General features: G+C 37.3%; 1 protein-coding gene across 1 annotated transcript in view; it reads left to right on the forward strand.

Moving 5' to 3' along the window:
• LOC145978948 (uncharacterized) overlaps positions 1-19,590 on the forward strand; it is a 94,120-nt gene that overhangs the window by 31,694 nt on the left and 42,836 nt on the right. Inside the window, exons 2-4 of the mRNA XM_083111956.1 lie at positions 5,501-5,836; positions 11,861-11,939; positions 14,830-15,035. Of these exons, the coding sequence (XP_082968082.1) occupies positions 5,501-5,836; positions 11,861-11,939; positions 14,830-15,035 (621 nt within the window). The remainder of the gene's footprint in view (positions 1-5,500; positions 5,837-11,860; positions 11,940-14,829; positions 15,036-19,590) is intronic.

Below are 19,590 nucleotides of genomic sequence, written 5' to 3' on the forward strand. Positions count from 1 at the left end.
CTTTTTTTCACTTCGAATAATGAGGTCTAAGGCTCATATGAGCTCTCATCTTATATCGTGCAGAAACATTTTATTCATGTTCTCAAAATGTAATAACAATTAACCCTTGATAATTTTTATAATTGCTGAAGCGAGATACGTTCCTGAAGCATTACAATACATTTTTTGAAATAACAGAGGCCAATATTTTAAAAGAAGTTCATTGACCTATGCTAAGAACATACGTAACATAACCTAAAATCTTGGTTATACGTGCAGTCAGTGGTAAGCCGTAGTTTAGACAAAAATAATATAGCAAAATATATGTTGAACTTGAGAAATATGCAGCACAAAACACACACGGGATTCTCATATTGCATAACTCGGTAGGATTTATGTTAATGGTGAAGGATGACATAATTGTCACTTTCTCCTTGACGTTTTATTTACCGTATTCATTGTATGTACAGTATACATGGGCGTAGCGGTAATGGTAGTCAGAAACCCTCGTTGGGTCATGATGTTATACAGAAAATTACTTTTTTCCACAATTTTATAATTAAAAATTTCTCACCCTTGTATCATTTTCAAATAACAGGAATCACTGTTTGTAACGACAAAGCAGCATTTATCAATCGTTGCACCCTTTTGCAGGACTTTCAATTCATCCCGTACCAAAGTTGTTGCTTGAGAATAAGAACAACACAGTTTTTTCATATTTTTCATTTGGTTGAACCCTCCATAGAAAATTCTTTGGCACGTCTCTGCAGCCATCCACAATAAAAAAATGAGTAACCTAACTCCTGAAACACTAGTTTCCCTGCATAAAGTTATATGTGTGGCATAGGTGACTCATTTTTATTGCTCATGACTGTACATCGTAAACAATATCAGCAGAGGAACATCAATAAAATATATTAAGAAGCAAAGCTAGAAAAAGTATGTTGATGAACCTATGCTTCCTCATAGGCTTGACTGGGGCAAGGAAGGGCGCTTGCCCCCCCCCCCAAACTTTTCAGGCTCTTAAACTTAAAAGTTAATAATACTTTTGTTAAGCTCTTGGAACCTGAGTAGAAAAGTATTTAAGTGTATTTTTTTATGATTGTGCAAATGTAAGCTATTCAGAAAAATAGTTCTGGACGCTATTTTTATGGGATGAAAAACTTATTAATTCTGCCCCTCCCCAAGTTAAGTGCCAAGTTTGATTATGCCCCCAAAGCTAAGTCCCAAGTATATTCTGACCCTCAAAGTTAAGTCCTAAGTTTGATTCTGCTCCCTCAAGATAAGTCCTAAGTTTGATTCTATCCCCACCTCAAAGTCAAGTCTCTAGTTTGATTCTGCCCTCCCCCAAAGTTAAGTACTAAGTTTGATTCTGCGCCCCCCAAAGTGAAGTCCCAAGTTTAATTCTTTCCCCCACCAAAATTAAGTCCCAAGTTTGATTCTGCTCCCCCAAGAGTTAAGTCCCAAGTTTGATTTTGCCCCCCATCAAAGTTAACTCCCAAGTTTGATTCCCCCCCAGAGTTAACTCCCAAGTTTGATTCTGGCCCCCCAAGAGTTAACTCCCAAGTTTGATTTTGCCCCCCCCCAAGAGTTAACTCCCAAGTTTGATTCTGCCCCCACCAATGTTAAGTCCCAAGTTTGATTCTGCCCCCATCAAAGTTAACTCCCAAGTTTGATTTTAACCCCCCCCAAGAGTTAACTCCCAAGTTTGATTCTGCTCCCCCAAGAGTTAACTCCCAAGTTTGATTTTGCCCCCCTCCCAAGAGTTAACTCCCAAGTTTGATTCTGCCCCCCACCAAAGTTAAGTCCCAAGTTTGATTCTGCCCCCAAGAGTTAACTCCCAAGTTTGATTTTGCCCCCCACCAAAGTCCAAAGTTTGTTTCTTCCCCCCAAAGTTGAGTCCAAAGTTGAATTCTGTCCCTTCCCCACAAAGTTAAGACCCAAGTTCAATTTTGTCCCCCCCCCCCCCAAAGTTACGTCCCAAGTTACGCCTATGTGCTTCCTCAAATTCCTTATACACCGAAGGTTTGTAATTTGCTTCTACAATCAATTTATGCTCTTGAATGTACAAGATGCAAAACACTATTTCCATGCATCTACTGCGGGTTCGATTCCTGGTGGTTTAGTAATTCTAGAACCTCTGGAAGCATCAGAGTTTGTGGAGAAAGCTCATGGAATAAAAGCTGCAGGAATATTATGTTAATCACAAATCCATCACATCCTTTTAAATGCCTTCCAGGTCACAGTGGTAAGAACTTTAGCAAGGAAGGAAGCATAAAAAGAAGAACGTGGTAACAAAAAAACAGGCGACTGCTGCCAATCCGAGATGATTAAGGTTGTGACATGTTCGAAAGTAGGTCCCTTTGATGTTCATGTGCTGGAAGCGGAAGACTTAATAGATTGTTTACCGGATCAGCTGGCTTGATGACCTCGACCGGGTGCAACATTCCAGGAATCTGTTTTAGATCACGAAACTAGTTCGACTGGTGGCCGTCTCTTCCGTGCTTAATTGAGTCATGTGGCGCTGTCATCGACGCACCCTAGGATCCCAAGAAAGTAACTATCTGTTCTCCGGATGTTGCCGTTGGTCACATTTGCTTATTTTGTGCCGCTGGGTTGACGGTGACGTGACAATAGCCGTGATGAGATGGACATGAAAGTGGGGACATCCGTTTATATTCCCTGGAGTCGCTGAAGAAAACTTCCCAAAGTATATTTTTAGTTCACTTTATACACAACCAGGCTAAAGATTACCGTAATTCTTCCTCACCAAAATCGAACCCACAAATTTGGTTACTACGGAGACCTATTCTTGCTGAGGAAAACCACTGAGACATCTGCAATGATGGTCAACCGTATGGTACAATCTTGGGACCATCACATTACGAGTCCTCCAATTTAAGCATCCGTTTTAATCCGTAAGGTCCATCTGACATTTCAGAAATGAATAGAGACACACATATAAAAATTTGGCGGAAGAAAAACCCACCAAAAATATATTATAGCAACAGAACTATTACTATTTGAATGTTTAACTACCCTTTATACCAAGCATACCGGGTTCGAATCCCGGCCTGAGCATAGGTGTTCTTTGTGAGTTCATTGATTGATTTTGTTTATTTTACTTCTGCCAGTTTTGGCTAAACGCCTAGATGAGGATGAGTGATGATATGATGCAATTGATGAAGGGTCACACAAAGAAAGCCCATGCCAAGGTTTAGATTTGAACCCAGGACCTCTGGCATCGTGTTATTCTTTGTGAGTGTCCCTTCATTAATTTCATGAAAGAACCCCTTGTTCTCATCTTCACAATTAGCCTGAAATGGCAGAAAAGGGAAGTAAAATAAACGAAATGAATGAATCAATCAATCGATCAAAAATGTAGCTATACATATGTAGTATATTAATATCTCAGCAAATACGGCACACAAAGGTATTGGAAGAGGCAATGTGCATGGCCGTAGGCAGGAAAAAATTTCTGTGTGGGGGGGGTTTCATTCATAATTGTTCCCATGGGCGTCGCCAGAAATTTGAATAATAGAAATAATAACAATAATTGCACAATAATAATTAAAATTTCATAATAATAAAACAATTTTATTCCATAATAATAATACTAGTAATAATTATTGTTATATCCTTGAGGGGGCTTACACAATCCAACAGATGAGTGAATATCCAGCACAATTTTCTTTTTGTTTTTCTTTACGTTTCATACAGTGTGTACTGAAATGCACAATTATTATACTTCGTCATTAAACTTTAGATACCATCAAGAGAAAAGCTTTAAAAGTTAGATGGAAATTTTAGTCATAAAGTATTTGTTGTTTGACTTTAAAATTACATTTTTGTAATTTTGAAAAGTGTGGAACCAGTTATTCTTTTTAAAAACTTAGCCTGCTGCATGGATTGCAACCTCAATCGCGAACGTAATGCGCTACAAAACTGGAGATCCTAGGTTTGAACTCCTATCAAGGGGGATTTTCGACTTGATCGGACAGGGAATTTAAAAGCTGGAAAGGGAATTTTGGGACAATCATAAGGGAATCTTCAGTCTATATTCCTTGTGACTCAGGAACAACACTGGAAAGATGACAGCAGAAGTGATAATGGAGGAGTCGCGGGTGGGCTACGATTCTGAGAATAAATCCTGTTTCACTCAAGTTTCAGAATTCCAAATGTATGAAAATTCTAGCTCGATCGTTTCAACATTGTCTCCATGTATTTTTGTGATGCTTCGAAAAAAAATTAAAAATTTGTTACAATTTTGGTTTCTGAACTTCCATTAATCTAACATGTCAGAAGTTTCGGGGGGGGGGGGGGTTTGAACCCTAGAAAAATACGGCCATGGCAATGTGTATTATACACTGTTACCCTAATTTGAGAAACGATGTGCATAATGATACACATTAAAAAAATAAAGCAGAATACCCAAAACAATCTTTCTTCGAAAGACAACATCGATATATCTGCTCCTACTTTAGAGTTGTATGCAAGGGCGATTGGGTGCCAAACTGGCGAGCAAGGTACCATCTGGATCTGGACTTCCTTCTTAATGGACGATCTGGATATGGACTTTCTTCTTAATGTCCTTCTATTTCCGCTTTTTCTAGGATTTGGGGATTACTTTATCCTTCTTACAGCTTTTTTTCCCTTAGGCTTTGGGAACTATGCTAATTTCCTCTCCTGTGGCTGCAATTGGAACGCGCCAGCACTAAATATGTCCAACCTAGGGTGTGATTGGTGCCAAAACAACTGACACGCGCATCCAAGTAGGTGCCACGGCTGAAACGCGCAACCAAAATTGCTGTTGGGTGTCGACTGAAAAGCGCCGCCACTGGGGTAAACAAAAGTTCCCACTATTGGAAAGGTAAATCAAATCAGACAGATTCAAGATCTGTTCAAAGACATAAATTTGTAGCATTGCATTGACTTCTTTAGTTTTCTGATCAATTTACATATGATCGCTAGTTTGATTTATCAAGTATATACATTAATTTGTTTCTTTTATATTTATTCTTTGTCTTCTTATAATATATTATATTGTTTTTCATCTTTCCAATTTGCTTTGTTCTTATTTATAAAGTTATTCACATATATTATGCTAATTCTTAATCTTGCACGCCTGTGCTGCCATCTCTATTCCTCTTTCGCAAACTATTTACATTACTTGGTCGTCTTGGGTACGTAACAGGTTCTACTGTATAATGTTTCTAAATTATGTGTAAATGTTAACATGAGATTTAATGACCTAGGTTAGAACCAATGCACTAAGGTACTTAGAACCGCAATCGAATAGTTTAGTTTACTAACTGGTAACTTGTACAAACTGAATACCCCAAAAGAAAACTACCTTCCAAAATGAAACCACAAATATGCCACTCAAGGGGCACCCCACTCAAAGCAAAAAACTTAATTCGCACAGTTCTCTGAACTACTGTAAGTGCGATTAACATTTGGTGTTACTTCATTAAGATGTGCTTTGAAGAATACATGAAATTAACGGAAATTCTTATTGTAGGGGTCAGCATACGGGTATGGAGTGCTCCAGGTCCACATAGATGCCTTCCACAACCCTCTTGGGAAGGACGCCAGCGGAAAATGCTGCACAAGTTCTCCAAACAGGCATCGCTCAACCTACCTCGGACCTTGCCCAGGGACATGCAGCACTTTCTTCCGTGTCTGCGCCACCAGAGTGAGCGAGCCTTCGCCTATGTTCGCCGACTACAGGGGAGGACCCAGCAGCCCAGCATGCCCATTGGGTCTTCTTGTTACCACGCCGGTAATCAACAATACCTTGGATCCAACCAAGGATGGAGTTTTGGCTATGAAATTTCCCTTCCAGACAAAATGGCCGGTAAGTGTGGAATAAGTGTCTTCCATCTTAATATCTATCCCGTATCACAAACACTCTCCCTCTTTTATCTCTCTCTCTCTCTTGTATGTGTGTGCGTGTGTATTGAGAGGTCCTGATAATTAAAGTACAAATAATGGCGTTATATACTACACGAGCTCCCTGTCCATGGCTGCACTTAAGCAAGGAAACATCTGTCAATGCGAAAAGTTCAAACAAAAATAATTATTTGAAAGGAAATCCATTATCTACGAGATATAACTTATTTCTCTCGAAATACGTTGTATCCTGCACCTAAACTAGATGCTGAATGTTGTGATTACATTAAGAAAATCTCGTGTATGCTAAAGTTATGTTTTATTTATTGTATTGTCGTTCTGCCTAGTTTTGCCCATATAATCACTCATTAAATACATCTTAAGAAACAGCAGTTTCAATTGGCACCTCTGTGTGTGTGTGTGTGTTCAGAAATGTACTGTGGTGTAGCTAGAGTGTAGGGAAAACAAACGTAGATAGAATATCTTGGCCATTAAGGAATGATGATAACAAATGCTTTCTCTGCAGTAAGGAATATTGTCTGGTTCAAAAATCCTAAGAGAAGATGGTACACATCGATGATGTCGTAAGGCATAACAAAATACCCAATAGACTGTAATGTAAAGAGGGAATTTAGGAATCAGACAAAGGATTGTAAAGTGTATTCGGAAACAGAAGAGTAACTGCAGTCGCGTTCCTCCCTCCACGCAATGTATCTAGCGCCATTCCTTGGAGAGGAAAAAGGCCTAATGCTTCATGGAGTGAAGCTACCTAGCAGTAAAACTATTTGAAATGTAATTTTATTATTTTACCTCTTTAGTTTCGAAAAGCAAGTTATACCAAAGATTCGACATTTACAGTTGCGCAAGTTTCAACTGCCCGCCTTTATTTGCTACTACTGACGTACTTTCCAAAACGAAATGACTTGTTTTCCCTTGCAATACAATGTTGTATGTCCATACATTAAATATTCAAGGATGATGACAGAAAGCATGGTAATTGACTCATTTAGTTGGTGTTTTAAGTCCACTTTAAGAAAGTATGATAAATCTCCACAATAGTGAAGAAATACTTTTTGGCTTTTGTCCATTGAAATCAATGGTTTTAAATATACAATTTTAAGAATGAGTTTTTCACTGAAAAGAGCACTGCTTCTTCGTTGAAGCTTAATGAATGAATGATTAGAAATTGTAAAAAGAAAGGAATATGTTGAAAATGAACATCGAAAATCGATGCCAACACTTGCTGAAGTAAATCGTGACCTGACTTATGCAGGAGAAGGAGATGCTTCATGTGGTTCATGCCTAGAGATTGAGAAAACAAACACGTTTAAGTAAGTTAGGTAAAAAACTGAAATTTGATCATTGTAGCTATGTGGCAATTCTTCTCCTGTTCACACCTTACCTTCATACAAATGGAGTTTCTCTTGTTCTTTGGAACTCTTGGAAACAGTTTCAGTTACTGACAATTGACACACGAGCGAAAGAAGTCACCCATTATCCAAAATGCTAGGTGAAAGAAGCCTAGTCATGAATCAAAGTTCTCTTGCATACTACGTATGGAAGTAATGCGAAGATGTCTTTATTTTTTGTTTGGTTTTTATAGATATTCTTCCTGTATGATTTTGTACTTCCACCTCGGGAAAAGAACACTTTGGCTGTAGATAGTTATTGTAATACATACTTGTAGTCACAGAAATGTTGTACAGGCCGCGGTGGCTCAGTCGGTAACGCGTCTGACTACCATGCTAAAGGTCCCGGGTTCGATCCCCGGCCGGTTCAAATCAGGGAACTTTTCTAACGATGGAAGCGGCCCCGGCGTCGAATAACATGGGTACCTGGGGGGAAACCCTGGGGGGTAAAGGCGGTCAGGGGCGTGATGCTGATCACATCACCCCCGGATCAAGAAAGTGTGGGGCGTTACCCGCACACCCCCTATACGCCTTAATGGCGTGGTGCTATGCACAGGGGAGCACTTTACCTTTACCTTTTTTAGTCACAGAAATGTTAACTGGATCACAAGTCTTATGCTTCAAGTCTTCAACATGGAATACTAATAATTAATTATAAATAGTAGGTATTATTTCTCACCATATTTTGCTTTGATTTTCGCTATTTTTTTCGGTAAACTAATGTAAATCCAAAGGCAGCGAAACTTCTTATGGTATGATAATTTGTGAGCCTTTCTCGTATCGACAATATTCGTAAGAAAAAATATGCACGTAGTCAAGACAAGAATATATTTTTAATGAAGCATTCATATTTTTCTAAATACTTATTAATACTTCTTGAATTTGCTTGGGTGGTCAATCCGGTGGGCAGAGAAAATCTTGGGTGAGCGCTTACCCACCCGTCGCGCTGTCCCTGTGCCTCACCACCAGAGATGGCCATTTGACTTCGGCCTCGCAAGGCCTGGCCTCCGAGTTGAAGGTCGGCCTCTGGACTCACACGACTTCAGCCTCCGACCTCCAAGTCGGCCTCCGGCCTCAAACGGCCTCAGCCTCCAAGCTCAAGGTCGACCTCCGGCCTCACATGGCCTCAGCCTCCGACCTCCAACTCGGCATCCGGTCTCACAGGGCCTCAGCCTCCGAACTCCAACTCAGCCTCGGCCTCACACGGCCTCAGCCTCCGAGTTCCACATCTCGGCCTCCGGCCTCACACAGTCTCAACCTCGCAAGGTTTCTTGAGGCCGAGGCTGAGGCTGATGCCGGGCCTCATGAGGCCCGCCCTCTGGAGGCTGGCCATCTCTGCTCACCACTACATCTGTTAGCATTATTGAAATCTAGGACCACAACAAGTGAACTACCCTGATAAACATTTGATTATTTATTTATTTATTTATTTATACATACTCCCCATAACAGAGCTATTGCTCCACTTACAACGGGGGCTTACAAGTAAATAAACTATGGTACATAATATCCATATACATAAACATAATATTAACATATACATAAACACAAATATTAACATATACAAACACATAAACCAATTGCATATACACAAATAATTAAATGATATTAATGCCTATTTTCAGTTTGTGTTATATTATATTGTATTATAAAATTATATTTAGCATTGATAAAATAACTAAAAATATAAAATTACAATTTTTTAGACAAAATACTAATTATGAATAAATTGTTTAATGACAGATAAATATCTCTCGTAGGACATAGCAAAATCAATATTAACATTATTTTGTATTAGTACATTATGAGCTTTACATATTTGAACCATTACTGAATTCTGATGTACAATATTTTTAGAATTAACCAAAGAAAATGGCAAATAAGAACGCAACGTTCTAGGTTTAATTGTGAATCCTATCAACTGAAGACAATCTTGAGCATCAATTAAGTTATTTATAAATTTATAAAGTAAAATATGTTTGGCTAGTTCTCTTCTTGATTGTAATGAAGAGAACCCAAATTCAGATAAAATAGTATTATAGGATATTCTTTCTAAATATGAAGATCTTTTAAATTTTTTGTAATATAAATATCTTACGAACTTATTCTGAACATTTTCAATTAAATCACGGTAGCATTGAAAATAAGGATCCCAGATGACACTAACATACTCTAACTTACTTCTTAATATCGAATTGTATATTGAAGCAATAGCTTGAATATTATTAATTTCTCTGGTAGTTCTAAATATAAAGCCTAAAATTCTAAATGCATCCGATACTAATGTTTGTACGTGCTCTCTGTAAGTAAGCCTTGAGTCGAGTAAAAGTCCCAAATCCTTTATAAGTTTAACTCTATTTAAAACTATTCCATTCATAGTATAGTTATGAGTATAAGATAAGTTATGTCTGCTAAACGTAATAGTTCTGCATTTACTTATATTAAAATCTAACCTATTGGTGACACTCCACTGAAAGCAATTGTTTATATCTTTCTGTAATTGCGCTAAATCACTTATATTTGTAATGGATTTAAATATTTTTAGGTCATCAGCATATAGCAGATAATTAGAATTTTTTATAACAGAGGATAAATCATTAATAAATATTATAAAAAGTAAGGGACCCAAGTTTGAGCCTTGCGGAACACCAGATGTAACATTATATAAAGGGGATGATTCAAAATTGTAGGTGACATAGAATTTCCTATTTTTTAAATACGATGCTATTAATTTTAATAATGGAAACGAAAAACCGAAATTTGCTAACTTATATATTAATATATCATGATCTAACTTATCAAAAGCTTTAGCAAAATCTGTATAAATAGTATCAACAGAGTAACCATTGTTAAATGAGTCTGCCAAAAATTGGGTAAATGAGATAAGATTAGTTAAGGTTGATCTTTTGGATATAAAACCATGCTGATGGTGAGTTATATACGGTTTAACATGATAACAAATTCCATTATATAAAATGTTTTCAAAAATTTTTGCTGGTGTTGAAATTAAAGATATAGGCCTATAATTGATGATTTCCTTGGCGTTACCAGATTTTGGTATAGGAGTTACTTTACTTATTTTCCACCTATCGGGGAAAATTTGGGTGGTTATAATCAGATTAAATATGGTGATTAGAGGAAACAATAAGCAATCAGTACATCCTTTAAATATGTAAACGGGTATACTATCTGGACCACTAGCTTTCTTCGATTTCAATTTTCTAATAGAAGTTTTACATTCAGATTCAGTAATACTATCTAATACTAATGGTTGATTTACTATCATAGGTACTTCACTGGGAATTGAGTAAGTTGGAATAGAATCATTAAAAACGCTCTTAAAGAATTGCGCAAAACCATTAGCTATATCTTTGTTATTGTCAAGTGATACTCCATTATAGGTTAAACTACACTGATTATTAGTTGATTTCTTTTTACCTTTAATATAACTCCAAAAAGACCTAGGATTATTTTTTATGGATTCTTCAGAATTCTTTATGTAAATCTTGTAAGCTTTGGTTATCATAGATTTTGATTTTCTGCGTAATTCAACAAATTTCTTCTGGTTATATTCTGACAATTTACGTCTATGTCTATAATACTCTTTATATTTAAGTAATCTTATAATATCCAGTGTAAACCAAGGCGGGTACGATTTTCTCTTATTACGCTTCCTTATGGGTACATTATTACCAATAATTTTATCTAAAATTTCATAAAAGTAGTCCAATGCTACGTTGGGATTCTTAAATAATGTTAAAGGATGCCAATCAGTTTGATTAAGATTTCTATATATATTGAAAAAATCGGCATTACGGTAATCATATGTATAAATAGAACTTGACTTAACATTATGAATAGTTTTGTCATAAAAGCGGTGGACTTGAAGTAATAAGGGAGGATGATGAGCATCAGAGCTTAGAAGAGGGAAGGAGTTATGATTAACCACGACATTGTTAGACAAGTTGGTCAGTACCAAATCCAACGTTTTTCCGTTGTTATTTTTTACATTATTTATACTTTGTAATTCCAGTAAACTTAAAAATCTAAATAATGTTAAGGAAAGAGGACAACCATTTTCTAAGTCGTAATTAGAATCTACAATTTCTGGAATATTAAAATCTCCTACAATAATCAAACCACAAGAATGTATATTACATAGCTCTTCCATTCTGGTAAAAAACATATTGTAAATTTGTAATTTAGTATTAGGTGGAAAATAAACTGTAACCACTATAATGGAAGAAACATTAGTTATTATCTTAACACAAACAATCTGAATATTTTCTATAGTTATTTCAATGTTCTTGGTCCTCAGAGTACTCTTTACTGCAATTACTTTAAATTTCGCAGATATAATATTATTTCTTATTTGTAAGCATTGCTTACAATGCTTAAATGCACGTCACGTCCCTGTGTAGAATAGAAAATGGAGAGGAACAACTTTAACGAGTCAAAGAAAAATAGAAATGGCGTAGAGAATAGGAGCCAGGTGTAAAGAATGTAAAGACAACCTCAATATTGTAAATTTACTATTAATGAATAGCCCTATTGACTTTCTTTCGTTCATTTTTTGACAGGGAAAATTCTTGTTAATCATTGAAGCCTGGAATGACGTTAGTGGGTCCCTCTTTTCCAAAGGAGATCGCCACATTGATGGTAAGAAAAATTGTATATATTTTTTTAAATTATTACATTTGTTATAAAACATTTACTCTGTAATAAATTTGACAATAAAAACAGATATTTTGCATAAATACTTTCCAGGAGACGTTTATTGGGTGAAATATATGACGAAGTGTAGAAAACATGGTTATATCATATAAAGGGCACAATTTCTTGAGATCTGGGAACTTTCTACAGCAAACGGAATTGTTTTCACCAAGAATGGATCGAGATCATACTATGAAATGTTCTGTAAATCAATGAAATTGAATTCAAAAGGGAAAGAATTAATACACAGCTCAAAATACAGAGTGAAATAATTAGTAGAAGGAGTGATACACTAACAGACGTAAAAATTCAATATACTCTCATTAAATACTATACGATATATGTGAAATAATCCCAAACTAATATTACATCACATATCATTCAAAGCTAATGTGTAAGAAGTATGCAAAATACCAAAACGCACATGCACACGCACACACATACACAAGCATACATATTCACACACACACACACACACACACACACACTATATATATATATATGAACCACATTGACTCGCCAAAAAAATGTTCACATTTCCGTAGCGCATTCTCCAATAATTCCATTTGCGTTTTTGTCAATACTGAGAAGTATATCTCACTTCTTGCCCTTACGTTCTTGCAACCTGGACACACAGAAAAGTTATGTGGGTTGCATACACTATCAAGACGTCTCCTTCCAAGTATAGCTTATATGTTATTAGTAGGGAAAGGATTTTAAGGTGCAAAATTATAAGCGGGAAAGTAAAAAAAAAAGGCTCTGAAAACGTTTTCAAAAGGGTGCCAAAAAAGTTGCTGATAAAATGCCTTTATTCAATGCGCTCTTTTTCTGCGCCTTCTGTATATAATGCGCGCGGACCGCAGAGAGAACGGTGGTTCTGCCGAATAGGTTCTGTTGAAGTGTGTGTTTTTTCTCGTGGGTTTTGCTACATTATCTTGGGAACTATTGGGACTGCAATGATTATATTATACCATTTTGTAGCTCTCGTTCTGCTCTACAAAATGAGACTATTGGATTCTATGTAGCTGCTCAAGAAGAGTAAAAAAAAAAATTCTGTCCAATTTTTTAACAAAATATGAAAGGAAAGGAAGGAAAAAGGTGCTGATCTCACGAAAAGGTGGAAAAAGTTGCAACAAAGTGTTCATTTCACTTGATTTCATATCCTAAAATACATCAAACGATTGGTATGAAAACAGCTTTATTTTTGAAAAGGTGCTGCACGTTAAAATCAATTCCCCAGTTGTTAGTCTCTAAAAATTGAAGTCGATGCATTTGCTCTTGAAGTACAATTGCTATTGAACCATGTGGGTGTGTGAACATGAGGTACGTACTAATTTGCACGCAAAATACATGCCTGTTCCAGTGGCGAAGTGTGACATTTTTACGTAGTCATCGCAAGATTTGCCAAACGTCGGGGTCGATCTTTCAACTGAGAGGGGGGGGGTTGCATAATATTTGCGTAAACGCCAAGGTCACTGCCAATTCATTGTTAAAGCTCACGACTACAAAAGACACAATTATATCCCATACGACGAGAATTATTAAATATGATTGAAACTGAAATGCAAACATCTCAATTGTTGCACTTAAAGGTAAGAACCTTTATGGTTCGCCGCCAATTGTTGTTTTGATAATGAAAAGAATATTCATATCGTTCAATGTGTGCATTTCCTCTTAACAAGTGTAAATAGCAGACATTCGAGTGGTGTGCTCAGGATTTTCGAAGAGGGGGGGCGGTTACGTCTACTTTTTAGTAGTCATTCCTGAAGTCGTCATTTTGCCATCTTTTCCTGCCTTTTCTTTCTTCTTTTTTTTTCAAAGAATATTGAACCAAAGCAGAATTATGATCCTCACAACCGCTCCTTGAGTACGCCACTGGACAATCGGAAGAATCTTGATGACTCCAGACAAACCCTGCCGTGGCTGTAAACATGGGGATGGGGGCTGAAAAAAGGACCTGTTATGACCCAGACCTTCAAGAGTGGGGGAAAGTAGAGGTCGTTGGACCTGTCTGCCTGTTCGGCTGTTCTCGACACCGGCAGAGACCAGAGAGATTTGCACCATTCTGCGATGAGCTGCGCCGAAGAACACCATTGCCTTCGATAGGAAATTTGGCGGGAGGGTTCGGCGCGAGGGGTAGTAATGGGGCCTCATTTCGATGCGCTAAACTTTAGCGAATCTCTTGCGTATTTCGAGCTGTTTCATGCTGTCGCTTGGCTTATTTCGCACAAATATGCGAGTATTCTGACTTATTATTTTTACTGCTTCTCTAAAATATATAAAATGCAATATTTTTATTATTTTGCTAAGTCATCGCCGCATCTTCCGAAATCAGATTTCTGGCCTGTTCATAGTGAAACATGATGCATAGCATTCAAAATATCTCCTTCCTCGTCATCATTTCATTTGAAAAGAAATATATTGCATTCAAGGTCCTTTATTTCACAGCCATAATAATGCATCATGTTTTATCGAGACAGATTATGCTTAGACACACTCAAAGTGAATAGAATCTAATGTAGTTCTTAATACATATCTTCTTATTAAAATCAACTGCCCTGGCATGTCTTTACTAACCAATTACCACATTGCTCTCAATCTATAATAAACTGTTATTTTACTTTGCAAGAAGCAAAAAATTGTACATTCTTTGTTAGATACGAAAAAATCGAGCCTGTTTACTCATAATTACCACATACATAAAGTTACCCATATATTTTTGTCAATTTGTACCAAAACAGCAACAAAATGTTATTTTTTAATTCAAACATATCAGATTTGTGTGTGTTCCAAAACTATAATATTGTAAATTTTACTGCTGTTGTTTGTTTACCAGATTCCGTCGCACGTCTTATTATGCGCATCGAACGGCATCATAGACTGAGGCTGGAGGATGATTGGGTGAGGAATTTTGTGGTCAACAAACAAATGAGGATCAGCTACATGGTTCGTCTGGAACCGACGAGAACCGATGAGAACGTCATGGCTGAAAGTGTGGGTCATAGCTTCTTCCCTTCGACTGACACTCCCGGGAACCATGGGGTAAGATACATACATTTTTGGCAGTTATTTTTGCTATAATTTGTGCACATTTCTGTCATTGTTATTTTAAATTGCAAAATTTCTTATTTTCTCCCTTTTTGTCCGCCATCATCTAAAGTATTTTCAACCTTACTATTTCTGACGTATTGTCCCTACTGCCGGATTAAAAATTATAGATACTCGAGTTTGGACTTCAATTAAAAATTAACCAGTAGACCTACATAAAAAAGAGTTACATCAAAATTTAGCTTATTCAATTCTGCGTTAATCTATGCTAACTATTTTTTTTCGAGTAGGTCTTATATATTTTATCATCGTAAGAACAGAGAAATGACTTTTTTTTTAGTTTTGCAATCGATCGCTCTCTTTGAAATTTTGTAAAACAAAAACGGTTTGTCCGATCGTTGTGAAATTTTAGTACAGTGGAGGCAGAAAGGATTTAATTTTCTTAATTTTCAAGTTTTCAAAATTTGTCAAGAAACTATTTTCTTCAAATTTTGGGAAACAACTTTTTCTTAGAATTGGGTAGCCCTATAAATACAATATTGGTCTTGTTTTGAAGCTGTTTGCATCTGTTTTTAAAATTCATTATCATTCTCAATTCACATTGCGAAACCGATTTTATACAGATTTTTATTCAGCGGAGTAAACCTGTACGCGAACGTGGCAACACTGCACACAGCGATGTCCGTTGAATAGCGGAAACTGCCGGCGGGCGCTGCGATTCAAGGCTTGCGGCGTTGCCACGTTTCACGTACAGATTTACAATGTGAATTGACAATGATAATGCATTTTAAAAACAGATGCAAAGAGCTTTAAAACAAGATATTTATAGGAGTACCCAATACTAAGAAAAATTGTTGTTTCTCAAAATTGAAGAAAAACTATTTTTTGACAAATTTTGAAAACTTGAAAATTAAGAATTGTATTTAAAATCTTTCTGCCTCCACTGTACTAAAATTTTACAACGATCGGACAAACCGTTTTTCAGAATTTCAAAGAGAGCGTTCGATTGCAAAACTAAAAAAACGGCTTTTTTTGTTCTCACGACGATAAAAAATATAAGGCCAATTCGAAAAAAAAATGTTAGCATAGATTAACGCAGAATTGAATCAGCTAAATTTTGATGTAACTCCTTTTTATGTAGGTCTACTGGTTAATTTTTAATCGCAGTCTAAACTCGAGTATCTATAATTATTAATCCGATAGTATTCCATTGTCTTGGCCTTCTACCTTCTGATTACTTCCAACACTTGCATTGGTTTTCTTTCATTTGCCATTCTGATTACATGTCCAAAACAACTTAATGTTCTTCTCTCTTTTATCTCCTGAACTGATTCCACTTGTATTCATAACTCTGTCTCGTTTTTTCAACTACTCTTCTGTTATCCTGCTTCTGTGCTTGTGTTTCAGAGCTAAATTTTGTGTGCCAGTTGGAGCATTAATATTTTTTACGTATATTCTTAGCTAGGCCTTCCCCTGAATTGCCTTTCTTTTGAGGTAATTGAAAATTTTAAGTAAAGAAACACCCAACAATGAGAATGTAGAAGATAAACTATACTTGTCATCGTAGAAGATATTGGTTACAGTATGCTTATGGAAGGTTTTTGGGCGAATTATCAGAAATGTGATGTTGCATTGTAGTATGTTGTATTGTTTTATCAAATTATTGATTTATTAATGGTTATATCAGGCACGTATCCAGGAATTCCTTTCGGAGGGGGGCTGAACTTTTTTTTTAAGGGGTATAGATAGAACCTCACAATTGTATGTTTAAGGCCAGTGGTGGCAATTTGGTTCTAAAACGGGGGGGAGGGGGTTTGCAAGGAAAGTTTACATTCTCTTGGTAGACAAGGCTTAGCTTTAAGATGCCATAGTGTGGAAGCAAAAAAAAAATCGTCGCCACTGTTTAAGGCTGCCATTTTAATCAGAAGATGAAATCGGGACATTTTTTACCACTCGACTCCTCTGTTTCTATGCACTAACTTTGTGTGCAGGAACCGTCTCAGTATGTGTGTTTGTCCATTTGTTCTCATCAGGCATCAAACCATCTGTGTACCAGAAGTAATTTTACGAAGCTGCTACAAATGCATGGGATGGACAATCCACTCGACAACGCGAGATTCAAACTGTGGTTTGTGAACGGGACACAGACAGTTCTCGAATATTTCTCTCTGATTCGAGCCTGAACACCACTAATGTGTCTTGTTCTCCCATGTTTGCAGCTCTTATAAAAGCAGAAACCCACCAAATTGTTCACATTCCGGCCTAAGCACTAGCAAGAGATCAAAATTGTCTGTCACAGCTTTCGCAGTCTTGTCACACATCCGCACGAAACAAAGGAAGTCTTCTAGAATACAGCTGGATCGCGAAACAATTAATGCACAGTGAAAACCTTTCCGTTCCCAACAAATCTAATGTTTCGTCTCCCAATATGATTAAATGCTTATTCATTTATCTCCAGTGACGTGCCCAAGGGAGGGTTGGTGAGGTCATAACCCCATTTAACCCAGGATTCCTTTAAAAAAAGAACATAAAGACAGGAAAAGATGTAAAAATGAGGACTGATCACCAAAAATTGTATGCGTAACCTCTCTCCTTTCCAAGAATCCTGGGAACACCTCTTGTTATCTCGGACACATTTTTTAAAATCAAGTCACCTGAATTTTTTATCATTTCATATTGGAGACTGAAGTAAAGCGCCTTGTACACGATCAAATAAATCATGAACAAGTCCTTGAATTGAACGCTTAAAAGAAAATGATGTCAGAGACAACGCCATTTTTCTCATTGCATCCTAGGTTCGGTCAAAGAATATCTATATAGGAATGGTTCTAATTAACGCATATTTATATCCTCATTATATTCTAGAATGTTCCGCAGATAAACGATTCATAAACATTGCCAGTAGTTCGACTCCTCTTATTCAAGAACATTCACTCTCGCGCCTTCCAGAGATTAGAAATTACAACGAATCGCCTACCTTTGTTGTACAGCTTCCAAATGCTGACAAGTCTCTACATAGTGCTCAAGTTCGCTGCGACAACACTGAAAGCTCAAGAAAAGTTTACGTGTAATATTATTAATAATAGGGTTATAGAATATTCTCCGTCTTGCCTTGATAAATATTTCTCTCCTTAAATTATCGTCACATTATTCAAGAAGACAAAAACCTAATTTTATCTAGTGTAAACAGAAAAATTTCTTGAAGGGGGCTGGGATCGAGCCCCCTGATTCCCACCTTGGATACGTGATATTAACAATAACAAGGTTACAGAACATTCTCCATCTTGCCTCGATAATTATTTCTCTCCTTAAATTATCGTCACGTTATTTATTTTTTTTCACACCACAAGAAAACAAAACATCACTTTATCAAGTATAAACCGAAAACTTTCGGGGGGCCTCGAGCCCCCTTAGCCCCCTTGGATACGTGCCTGGGTTACATACCTGTATTTATTCAAGTAGTTATTTCAGATCTTCTCGACTGTATCAGAATTAGCAATGCTGAAACTTCCCTTCTTTAGGAACGGCCGATTTGAAATAGTCCACAAAGTCCTGCTACCGTTACAATGAAACGTAACTCCTAAACTATATGAGATAAATACATGAAGTTTTTTGCAACGTGTTTTACAGCTCTCAAAGTTTTATTGACAATTACAACACTTCCACATACGCCCCGTTAGTTGCCCTCAGGACGTCGAGACGATATTCGATCTCCATTCGATCTGCAGCATAGCAGCATCAACCTGTTCGAGAACTTCTGCAATCCGTGTACGAAGTGTGACAAGATCTGGAACAGGGGTTTCGTAGACACGATCCTTGACGTACCCCCGGAGGAGAAAAAACCAAGGGGGTGATATCAGGGGAGCGCGGTGGTCAGGAGATTGGTCCATCGCGGCCAATCCATCTCGCAGGGAAATGTCTATCCAAAAGGTCCCTCACATCTAGAAACCAATGAGGAGGCGCTCCATCTTGCTGGAAGATGATGTTTGGCTGCAGTTCCAACACCTGAGGGAGTAGGTATTCATGAATCATGTCGTAGTAATTAGCCCCTGTAACTGTGTCCTCAGCAAAGATAAATGGACCGATTACTCTATCATGCATAAGAGCACACCAAACGTTCAGTTTTGGGCTAGCTCAAACATGTTCACGAATGACGTGAGGATTTTCAGAACCCCATATCGGACGTTATGGCGGTTAACATATCCAGACACATGGAAAGTGGCTTCATCAGAGAACATCACCCTGTGCGGTACTGATTGTCTTGTTCGATTGAGGCCAGCATGGAAGCAGCAAAGTTAGCACGCCGAGCAAGGTCAGTTGGATCCAAAGCTTGCGTAAGTTGCACTTTGAAGGGCTGCAGATGTAACCGCTTGTGGAGGACCTTATGAATTGTTGATTTCGGTATATGCAATTCCACCAATTCTTGCTCCACACCTGGTCGTCCACTCCGCGGCAAGTCCATTACGCTACCTGTCTCTAAAAATTTTGCGCCCCATCTAATTATGGATGATTTTGATGGAGGATCTCTTCCATACTTCCGGCGGAATTC

This window comes from Lepisma saccharinum, chromosome 25 (assembly GCF_977018435.1).
Source record: "Lepisma saccharinum chromosome 25, izLepSacc3.1, whole genome shotgun sequence".
NCBI lineage: Eukaryota > Metazoa > Arthropoda > Insecta > Zygentoma > Lepismatidae > Lepisma > Lepisma saccharinum.